This window comes from Panthera pardus, unplaced genomic scaffold, assembly GCF_024362965.1.
Source record: "Panthera pardus isolate Hobbes unplaced genomic scaffold, ASM2436296v1 HiC_scaffold_8, whole genome shotgun sequence".
NCBI lineage: Eukaryota > Metazoa > Chordata > Mammalia > Carnivora > Felidae > Panthera > Panthera pardus.
In genome coordinates, this window is record NW_026527013.1 from 138,808,872 (window position 1) to 138,820,911 (window position 12,040).

Genomic DNA, 12,040 nt, shown 5'->3' on the forward strand with positions numbered 1-12,040 from the left:
TCTTATTTTCTAGCTTAAAGATGATGGAGGATGCTGTGGTAACTGTTTAATAGCTTTTTTAAAAAACTACCTTTATCTCCCCATACCAGATCTGAGATTGGCGGGGTGCAGGGGGGCGGAGCTTCAGCGCTTTCTTGCTGAACTTCTGGTTCCCCAGCCTTTTAGAATTCCAACCCACTCGTGGTCCTGTCAGCCGCTGTAGGACCGCAGCCCCCTACCCTCTGTGCTTGTCCCATCAGGACCACAGAACTTGCAAAAACAAAAACACACAGAGACACTCTTCTGAGAGGTGCCTCTGCAGACTCATGGCTCCCACATCAGCAGAGCTCTGGGTGCCTTCTGTCAGTCTTTCCTGTCCGCTATTTCAGTCAATTTTCCTATTTCATATGATTTTCCTCAAGCTCAGTCCCCTCCCTGCCTCACCCCACAGGTGATGGTCCTGTCTCCCTCCAGTTTTCCTAAGAAAACAGGGGTAGGGGGTAAAAAGATTCACATATCTGCCCGTGTACGTGTTTTCGCTTCTTGACTTTGCACAGTCTGAGAGTGAGAGATTATTATTCCTATTACAGATAAAGTGGCAGGTGTGGGGTGCCTCTGAATGGTGTGCTCAACTCCCAAATCTCTTTTCCTTTCACGTTATGTGATCTTGCTTTACAGCTGAGGCTCTGTGGTATGAACCATCAAATTTCTCATTTTCCCATTTCTAAACACTTAAATACAAATCCACATTTCTTCGATGTTTTTATGTTTTGTTTTGTTTTTTCCTCTCATGAGCTAATAATCCTCCATCCGTGGCCTATATCTTCCTCCCTTGGGTGGACCTTGTTCATGAACCTCGCTTAACTTCAAACTCCTTCTTGTAATAATTTTCTCTGCATGCATAAATCTCTTTCTGTGTCAAAATCCATTTCTCATCCTTGCATCTGCCTCTGGATGCTACCCTATTGCTGTTCTTTCTTTCACAGCAAGTTTTTAAAAAGCATTTTGTTAACTCTCCTTTGTCACCTCCAGTTCACTCTTGTCCCTGCTGTAGTCTGAATTCCAGGGCTGTCATTTCACTGAAGTTGTTTTGTTCTAGAAAGGTGAGATTTGCTGTTAAGAAATAACCAAATCCAGTGGGTACTCTTCAGTCGTGACCTTTGGGCTCTGCTGTGCATGCTTCCTACTTTGGAATAATCTCTCATTGAGAGATTTATAACTTTCATGATGCCATTTTCTCCTAAATTTGTAATTCAGCCGTTCTTAATTTCCTTTGGCGCTTTCCTCTTCCCTCATGCTCCTTATGTTAGTGCTTTCCAGTGTCTTATCATTGACCCTCTTCTTCTCTATCAAGTTTAATTGAAATATATCCACATCTATTAAATTACACTTCTTTGATGACGTCCTCTAACCTCTCTCTAGTCCAGACATCTTAATGGCCTGTATTTTTATTGTCTAATGAACTTCCATGGGCATCTCAAAGTCTGTAGGTTCAAAATCAGATGCAAAGTCTTTCTTTCCATCCATTCCCACAACCAGTATGACTGGTACCATTATCCACCCAGGCAGGCTGTAGTCAGGATCTTGGAAGTCATCCTTTGCCCTTCTCTTTTGATCACTTCCAGATAAGAATCCTTTAAAACATTCCTAAATTCTCGGAACAACATGCTGCTTTTAGTAGTTTATTGCATCAGTTTGTACCCCCGTAATTTCTTGCCTTAAACGAAATTCTTCTTTACTTCTTTATAGGATTTATTTCATTTTCTGATTAAAGCAGTGGTTAATTGTAGCCTATTAACCTATTATGTATGTAGTCTATTATGTAGAATGAGCATCATTCTCTTGTTTCACTTGATGACTTCATTTATACCCACTACAGATGATCAGGTTTTGATTACTTACATTAAGACCAGTAGTATTTTACTATGTCAGTGTCCTTAGACCTTTTCATTTAATGTTTTTATTTTTTTCCTGTGGTCTACAAAAACCTAAGTTTATTTTTTGCTGCATTATAGAGCAGTAGTTTTTACTGTTGTTGTTTTCTGGGGTTTTTTGTTTGTGTACTTTGGATTTTTCTAACTTGAAAAGGTCCTAAGATTTTTAAATAGGAACTTTGAAGTAAGTTTCTGATCTCTTTCTCTATTTGTGTTGAACTTCGGTTAATTTTTTTCCACCTATATATGTTATGCTATGCTCACACAAGCTACCATCTGTCACCATACAACACTATTATAATACCATTGACTATATTCCCTATGCCTTTCATCCCTGTGACTTATTCATCCATAACTGGAAGCCTGCTTTTCCACTCCCTTTAACTCCTTTGTGTCCATCCACCCCCCCCCCCCCCCCCCGCCTTCTAACAACTACTAGTTTCTTCTCTATATTTATGGGACTTTTTCTTTCTTTCTTTTTTTTTTTCTTTTTGAAAGAGAGAGAGAGCAAGGGGCAGGGGGAGGGAGAGAATCTTAAGCAGGCTCTGCACTGTCAGCTTAACCAACTGAGCCAGCCAGGTGCCCCTGGGTCTCTTTTCTTAAATATCATAATGCTCACGGAACATATGTGCTAGCATTTTTCTACATAAATTGGTAACTACCTTCCCTTGACATGTCTTAATGGGATATATCGGCCAGGCTTGTCAAGATTTTCTGCTGTCCTGATGTGAGGGTCCCATTAGAACAGATGATAAAGGAAAATGTGATCTTGACTAAACAGCTTCTCATTCTGGAACTGCCTGCATTTGATCGGCTTTCAGTCCAGTTATAATAGTACCCATTATCTATATTCGACAACTGCTTTGCTCCTACTAGCTCCAAAAAACCTGTTTGGCCAGAAACAGAAACAAGCATGCTGATTTGTGCATGTAAATTCATCCTCATTCTTGTTTCTTCCATTGGAAGTTAGTCAGACATCCTTCTTCCTTTGCTTTCAGTCAGTTTACGTGATGACTTTTACTGATGTGACATAAAATCACTTAATGATTGTTATTCAGCACTTTTAGGTTTTAGTTTCTTGTCTTTGAGAAAGCCCCCTTTCTCAAGCAGATGACTTGAGCATCTGAAAAGTGTCTACTTAAACATACCATCTTTCCATTTTGCTGGAGTTCTAAATTCTAATGCTAAATTTTCATTGAAAAATAATACTGAATGGGGTGCCTGGGTGGCTCAGTCGGTTAAGCGTCTGACTTCAGCTCAGGTCATGATCTCGCAGTTCGTGGGTTAGAGCCCTGAGGTGGGCTCTGCACTGACAGCTCAGAGCCTGGAGCCTGCTTCAGATTCTGTGTCTTCCTCTCTCTCTGCCCCTCCCCTGCCTGCACTCTCCGTCTGTCTCTCTGTCTCTCTCTCTCTCTCTCTCTCTCTCTCTCTCAAAAATCATTAAAATTAAAAATTAAAAAAAAAATAAAGCTCTGACTTACAGGGTGTAGAATTTTGAATGGAGTTAATTCGAGGCAATTAATAATAGACACTACAATCATCACTGCAGTCCACACTTCAATATTACCTTTATATTTGCTCTTATTAATGTTTTTTTAAAGTTTACTTATTTTGAAAGAGAGAGAGAGCAGAGGAGGGGCAGAGAGAGAGAGAGAGAGAGAGAGAGAGAGAGAGAATCCTAAGTTAGATACTGGTGAAATATTTCCCTACACAGAATCTATTTAAAAATGTGTTTCTATTTAGAATTCTATTTCTATTGGTCAAGATGTACAGTACAAGGACATTGAAGGGTGAATAGCTATACATCTTATTGAGGTACATATTCATTCAGGAAAATTTCATGTAATTCTTAAGTGCCAAGTTTTCAGAAAGATACTGAAATTACAATATGAGTAAGAGGCAGACTTATCGTAGTTCAGATAAGTACAAGGTGTTTTAGAGCTCAGGCGGCTATAACAAAATACCCTAGACTGGTAGCTTACAAACAAAGGAAATTTAATTTGCACAATTCTGGAGGCTAGAAGTCCAAGATCAAGGCAATACTGAGGGCTGCTTCCTTAGATCACTATCTTTCTACTGTAACCTCACAGGGCAGAAAAGTCGAGAGATCTCTCTGGGATCTCTTTCCTAAAAGCACTAACCCCATTCACAAGGGCTCTGTCTTTATGATCTGATCACCTTCCAAAGACTCCGCCTCTGAATACCATCACACTAGGGATTATAATTTTTAACATGAATTTTGGGGCATTCAGTCCATTGCACAGGGATCCTATAAAAATCAAATGAAGACAAAAAGAAGATGCCTTTGAAACTGCCCCAAATTAAGTAGCCTGTTCCTTCTTATCCTGCATGCCTGCCAGTTTAATCTCTCTGATAAGGCAGCTGTGAGTTTCTTACTCTTCCAAAGCCTCCTGCCTCCCATTGGCCTAACCAGCGACATTTGATCGGTCTGTCTTTTCATCTCCTTCTAGAATTGCTTGATATCCACTCTTGCTTATTGGACCAAGCTAGATTGCTCACTTCTCTCTGAGCCCTGCCTAAACTGTTCTGCCACCATGGTTTGCTCTTGGTTCCCTCTGCCTGTCAAGATCCTCCCCTTCCCTCAAGACCTCCATTGTGTGCTTTTGACCTCACATTTATTTCCATCCCATCTACTCCTTTAGACATTTGTCTACTTTGTAGTTAACACACGCCCCAACCTTCTGGAATGCAAGAATAAATAGACAAGCAAACAAACTTGAACTCATGCGTATCTCCCACAGAGGCTAGAATTGCTTTTCATTCTGTTTAGAATAGAGAGTGCACAGAATGTAACTATTGGATACATTTATTTGGTGCACAAAGACTGTATCACAAGCATTTAATTTGTTTCTACTATGTGCCAGACTCAAAGTTTGGCAATAAGATATAGATGAAATAGATAAATTAACGAACAAAATATAGTCTGGTAAGTGCTCCCATAGAGGAAAGCACAGGAAATTTATAGGAATGGTACTAATTCGGATGAATCAATATGTGCATGAAAGAATGGATGACTATGTGAATGAATAATTTATTTTAATTTTCTAAAGTTGACATTTAGTACTCTGCCGTCCTCCTTATGGGTGAATCGCCCTGATAATCTTCTGTTGCAACCACAGTGAGTCCTAATTTCTTCCTTCATGACAGTCTCTAATCACACTCAGGTGGATACAGTATAGTTCTAATGAATTCTGTACACCTGCTTTCTCAGGCACATCATCCTGGCTTTAACCACTGAGGTTTCCAATTCAACATTAAAAATATTAATTTGGGAATTTAAAAAATAGTAGTTAAGCATAAGATTAATCTAATATTTCATTAGTAAAGACAAGTAAACTCTAATGCTTCTTGATCTATGTTTCGTTCTTGTGCACAATTTCAACACTTTATTAGTTTACTTCCTTTGGCTTTCTACTTATGATGATTTGAAACAACCTTGTTTCCAGAGTCCTTTTCAAGAAGAATCTCAAGTTCTTTTTATGGGCTTTTTTTTTTTTTTTTGTCTTTAAAAATATATATATTTTTTAATGTTTATTTTTTGGAGACAGAGAGACAGAGTGCAAGCAGGGGAGGGGCAGAGGGAGAGGGAGATACAGAATCCGAAGCAGGCTCCAGGTTCTGAGCTGTCAGCACAGAGCCCGACACGGGACTCGAACCCACAAAGCGTGGGATCATGACCTGGGCCGAAGTCAGATGCTTAACCGACAGCCATCCTAGTGCCCCTTTTTTGGTCTTTTAATTACAAAAATTCGGGAGGCTTCTTGGACATATGCTCTTCTTGGCACCATGATCTAGTTGGTGTTTTAAACTGGATCCACACTCAGTATAATCATTTGATACACTTCAAACGTAATCCAGTCACTTAGGATCATTGTGCAACAAAGTGTCCAAATCTACAAGTTGGACATCAGGTCTTCCTGATATCTGTCAGCAGAAGTTTGGTAGGGACTACTCAACAAAATTGTCATATAACAAACAGTCAAATATGACCTATGGCTCATTTTAGAAATGTTTCCTTTTTTCTATTGCCATTTTATGTTAGATCTCTTTGAGATTTTAAACTCCTAAAACAAACAAAAAAGCCATCATTTTTTATTTGTCTGATTTAGTCATTAAGCCAGTGTTTATTGAACACATACTATGTGCCAGGTTTTTTTCTAGCTTCTGGGGTGTGGAAACAAATAAACCTAATATCTTAGGAGAACAAAAATGACGTGAGGAGAGGGGATTGAGAATGACCAAGGAAGGGATACGTTTTTCATGCAGGAGGTTCACTGAAAGCCTCTCCAAGGAGATGCATTTGAGCAGAGACCCGATAGAAGCAGGAGAGTGAGAGAGTGAGCCATGCAGACTTCGGGGGAAGAGCAGTCCAGGAAGGGTGGCAGCAAGTGTCAAGCCCTGAGGCTTCCCTCGCTCCAGGGAACCTGTGTGACTGGAGTAGAGTGATTAATGCGGAGGGGTAGGAAAGGAGATCAGAGAGGATGGGAGTGATGGTATTATATGGGATTTCTACGCCATGGTAAAGAGCTTATATTTTCTTTTGAGTGGGATGAAAAGGGGTTGGGGAGACCCAAATCAGGAAGTGACACACAATTTGATATGTATATGCATATATTTTTTTAATGCTTATTTATTTATTTTTGAGAGAAAAATAGAGAGAGTGAGGGAGGGGCAAAGAGCGAGGAAGAGAAAATCCTAACCAGGCTCTATGCTATCACCACAGAACCCAAGAAGGACACTAACTCACAAACCGTGAGATCACGACCTGAGCCAAAATCAAGAGTCGGAGACAGTTGACTGTCCCACCCAGGGGCCCCTTGATACATATTTTAAAGGGTTGCTTTAGTTACTGATTGTATTCGTTTTCTTACGCTGTGTAACAAATTACTGCAGATTGAGTGGCCTCTGAACACATATTTGTTATCTCGCAGCTTCCGTGGGTCAGGATCAGAGAGGGACTCCTTAACTGGGTTCTCTGCCCGGGGTCTCATAAGTGTAAAACCAAGATGCTGGACTATGTTCTCACCTGAAGCCGTATGCAGGCTATTGGCAGAATTCACTTCCTTGTTGTGAGATTGAGGTCCAGGTCCCCGTTTTTGTTTGTTTATTTGTTTTTGCCCTCTTAACCACTTTTTCTGCTGTGGTAAAAAAACCCAACCAAACAAACAAAAACAAAACAAAACGCATAACACAAAATTTTCCATCCTAACATTTTTAAGTGTGCAGTTCAGTAGTGTTAAGTATACTCATACTGTTGTAAAATGGCTCCCCAGAACTTTTTCATCTTGCAAATCTGAAATTCTGTACCCAGTAAATAGCTTCCCCTTTCCCCTCTCCCCATCTCCTGGTAACCAGCGTTCTACTTTCTCTCTCCATGAATTTGGTTATTTTAGCTACCTCATGTAAATGGAATCGCACAGTATTTGTCTTTTCGTGACTAGCATTTGGTGTCTGTTTTTGCTGGCTGTCAGCCTGGGGGCGCTGTCGGATCCTAGTTATTTGTACCCCTCTTCCAACCTTTGAAGAAGCGTACTTCTTCAAAGCCAGGAGAACCTCTCACACTCTGAATCTTTCTCTCGGTCTCCAATTTGCTATGACAGGACCTTCTATCACAGCAGGGACTCCCCGTCACCTTCATCATATAATGTAACCTAATCAAGGGAATGACTATTCCATTGTATTCACAGCCTGCCCACCTTTGAGTGGAAGAGATTATGAGGGGCATGTAGAGCAGCGTGTGGGAATCTGGGGGGACATCTCAGAATTCTGCCTACAACGAAAGTGGAGAATGGCCTTGTGGATGGGGGGCAAAAGAAGAAGCTGGAGACTGGTGAGAAGGCACTAGAGATATATCTAAGCCATTGCCTCACAAAATTTAATGTGTATATGAATCTCCTGGGGATCCCGTTAAAATTAGACTCTGACTTAGCAACGTTATGGTGGAGGCCTGAGTCTCCCTAACAATCTCCTAGGTGATGGCAATGCTGCTTGTGAAATAGCAAGACACAGACAGGCTCACGGGGACCGTGGCTCAGGCTAGGGTGGTAACAGTGGAGAAGAGCAACCATCTGATAGAGGATATAATTTGAAGGTCGACCCGAAAGGGCTTGGTGAGGAGGAAACCGAGCCACGAGGATGACTTTTATGTTCAGGGGATGGCAGAGGTCATAGGAAGAGTTTGTTTCTGGGCAGAAGTCAAGTGTTTAGTGGTGGATATGCCAAATTAGAGTCCACATAGAGATGGTCACTATATGATGTGGGAAATAGCAGGTTTATTAATCAAACGCAGTGTTACTAGCCACTTAAAATTTTATGTTTGCTGCACCACAATCATGAGACTCTTCCTGAGGGTGCTTGAAATTTATTGGAGTGCATTAAAAAATTTAAGCAGTACAGAGGGTCTTACTGATTCATGTGGCAGTTTCTCTGCTTCTCTTACAGTGACGTTAGTAAAACAGGCAGTTTCTTTTCCCCATGTCCCTGTTCTTTACAGTGAAATTAACATATCATTACTCAAATCATTAAAGCTGTTCCTAGAAGCCACAATATGCATCACTGTGCATGTTTAAAGCATATTGTATTCCAGCACTCTCTAGGAATAGAGCTAGATTTTAAAATAAAGTTAAGTTCTCAGCACCTATTGATTTTGGTAGATGCCTCACTAGGAGATGAATCACCTAATTTTTCCTGGCTATATAGGCCATTGCACGGTACGACTAGTGATTATTTCTTTCTGGGGCTAAATTATGCAAAGTTCATTTTGTCACATTATGAGAGCTTTGCATGGAAGTCAAAATCTTCTCTGATGCCTTTATCAAAAAAACAAGATGGAGTAGACGAGGGCATATGGAGGGTATGTTTATGTATAGTTTCCCTAAACATTAACCACGTAAAATCTTGACTTTACCCATACTTATTTTCTTTTTTCTTTTTTAAAATTTATTTTTTTATTTATTTTGAGAGAGAGTGTGTGAGCAGGTATGACAGGCAGAGAGAGAGAGAGAGAGAGAGAGAGAGAGAGAGAGAGGGAGGGAGAGCAAGAGTTCCAAGCAGGCTCCGCACTGTCAGCACAGAGCCCAATGTGGGGCTCAATCTCAGGAACCTAGCAGCTAGCTAGATCGTGACCCATGACCAGAGCCAAAATCCAAAGCCGGATGCTCAACCTGCTGAGTCACCCAGGCGCCCTTTCCCCCATACTCGTTTTCTGACAGTGACGCATTTGAAAGGAGAGAAGCTGAAAATGGTGCTTCCACCCTGCTCTTGGGCTAGCTGCAGAAATGTAGAGAGAAAAGTTGATGATTTTAAAATAAAACATACCCGTTCTTGGTGCTGCTTGGGCTGTAGCGAAGGTAATGTCCAGAGGAATAAGGTTACGAGAGATGGTTCATGGTTTCAGGTAGGGGTGAAATAAAGGCAGCCCAGGGCAGTTTTGCTTTAGAGGACTGTTCACTCTGTGGAACAGCTGGAAATTCACTTCACTGTAGGCGAAATCTTTATAGAAAGCCTGTTTTCTGTTTCTCGTTGTTAAGCAATAAAACTTACTAAGCTTTATGACCCCCCCAAAAAAGTGACAGAGAGGAAATATTTCAAGGAAAGCATGTGATTATGTTTTTATACATCAGACCTTGAGCAGATGAAAATTAAACAAGATCATTCAGTGGCAGGAGTGACAGACAGTAGGTCTAAAGAGAACTACCCCCATGGAGAGTGCTGAGGAAGTCAAGAATTTAGCACCTGTCATCTGGACACCTTTCAACTTGGAACCTGGGCTCAGATTGACTACCTGACATGGCAGTTAGGCTTTCTGTTGATTTGGACCAGTATGATGGCTAAGCAAAGCCATTGTTGAACACTGAACTCGATGTGGCTATTGTATAGGCCTCTTTTCATAGTGTGCTATAGGAAAGCCCAGAATCCACACCTGGGCATAATTGTTGTATGCAGTGACTCAAAGATATTCCAGTTTTTTCTACTATTGTTTCTATTTTTATGTAATGTATTAATTACTTTATAATATAAAATTTAAATTTTGCATAGTAATTTAAGAAACTAATTTCTTACCCTTTCACTTCCCTAGGAGCCCTGAATCAAAAAAACTGGGGAAAGAAATATCCAACATGTAGTAGTCCCAAACAGTCTCCTATCAATATTGATGAAGATCTTACCCAAGTCAATGTGAATCTTAAAAAACTTAAATTCCAGGGTTGGGATAAAACATCCTTGGAAAACACATTCATTCATAACACTGGGAAAACAGGTAAAATTGTTTGCATTTTGTTTGTGACTTTAATATGTTTATTGGGCTTAGAGTATGTTTATGTCAGTTTCATTTTATTTTCATTTTCATTTTATTTCATTTCATCTTCTTTGTATAAAGTATAATGTACTGTAAATGCACAGAAACTATAGGCAGAAGAAACCAAATAGAACACAGTAAATTGGAAGTTTAGATAACATTTTGAAAATGTGTACAAAAAATAAAATGACCAAAGTCATCACATCATGTTCTCCAATAGTAGAAAGAGAATTGATGCCTCCACCAGAAGAAATGATAAAGATAATGCAATATATAACTGATGTAATTTTATAACTCCATCGCTGGTTAATTACTTAGTTAATCAGAATTTCCTTTTCTTGGACACTCTATTTGCTCTTGTCTGCTTAGCTTCATGCTACATTGAATATTGGGATACAAAAAAGCAATCAACTATAATTGAATTTTAAGAAAAGAAATTACTAGTGCTTCTAGGTAGAAAGTTTAAAGTTATATACTATCTTTAGGAAGCACTCTCTAAATGCTTTTTTACTGTCCTTTTTTCTAAACATGCAAAATATAATACCATGAAAAATTCCAGTAAACAATAGAGAGACAAACTAATAGTTTTCAAAGTAAATAGCCTTCCTTTTTTGCTAATTATATTTTAAACAAAATTGTATGTATATCAGGAAATTATATAAAAACAAACATAGTCATAAGAAAAAATATTGTAAATTATAATAGTAGCTATGTTGGGATGGTTTTATCATTAGTGAATTTTTTCTGTATTCTTGATATTTTGGTAATTTGAATGTAGTAATTTAATTTTAAGTCCCATGAGGGTAAGAATTTTACTGTATCAGTTCCTGATATATAATAAGCATTCAGTAGGTATATCTTAATTAATAAGTTTTTAATAAAATTATTATATAAGATATTAATTAAATACACAAAAGCATATTATCCCAAATCTCAACATTTTCATTACTAGGTTTGAAGAATGTTACAAAGAAATAAAGCATGTAGCCTCTGCTTTCTTTCTTTTTTTTAAGACTTTATTTTTAAGTTCTCTGTACACCCCATGTAGGGCTCAAATTCACAACCCTGAAGCCAAGAGTTACAATGTTCTACTGACTGAGCCAGCCAGGCACCCCTGCTTTATTTTTCTTAGTGAAGTGTGGTCAAGCACTTGATCTTTAGAGCCACGCTTTTTAGGTTCACTACTGGCTCTTTAAAGTGGAACCTTTAAGTGTGGAACCTTTAGCAAGTTATTTGAACTGTCTGTGATTCAATTTCCTTATAATGATATTTCCTTCCTTCATTGTGTGAGGTTGTGTAAAAATCAAATGTTTAACACACGTAAAGTACTCAGTGTAATGCATAGCACATTGTAAGTGATACATAAATGTTGAGCATTATTGATACTGTTCTTCTTGTTGTTACTATTATTAATGGAAGTTTATATCTCTAGCTCGCTGGCCAAGATGTTGGATTGGGTCCCTAATGCAAACATTGGTTTCTGCCTCATGGAACAAAGACTATTTAAATCTGATTGAGAGACATTAAAATCTTACATAAAGCTCTCAAAAGAATCATTAATCTTCAGACCATTTGTAAAATAGAGTTCCAATAATCTGCTGTGGAACTCAAATAGGAGAGTTTAGGATTCTGAGTTGCTACTCGGGGTTCCAACATCAGATGGCTAAAACCCCTTCAGTGGGAATGGATTTCCCACCTTCCTTGCCACAGTGGAGGACAGGAATTCTGAAGCCTGATGAAACCTGGTATGATGCTTGCTTGCAGGGATAAGGAGATGGGACAAAAACACCTGCCTGATAGGAGTAGAAAG

The 12,040-nt window shown here is 39.2% G+C and overlaps 1 protein-coding gene across 4 annotated transcripts in view; it reads left to right on the forward strand.

Moving 5' to 3' along the window:
* Nucleotides 1–12,040, forward strand: part of PTPRZ1 (protein tyrosine phosphatase receptor type Z1) — a 183,631-nt gene that overhangs the window by 81,742 nt on the left and 89,849 nt on the right. For all 4 annotated transcript variants that reach the window (XM_019452563.2, XM_019452564.2, XM_019452566.2 and 1 more), the window contains exon 3: nt 10,012–10,191. In XM_019452563.2, coding sequence (XP_019308108.2) covers nt 10,012–10,191 — 180 coding nt within the window. The remainder of the gene's footprint in view (nt 1–10,011; nt 10,192–12,040) is intronic.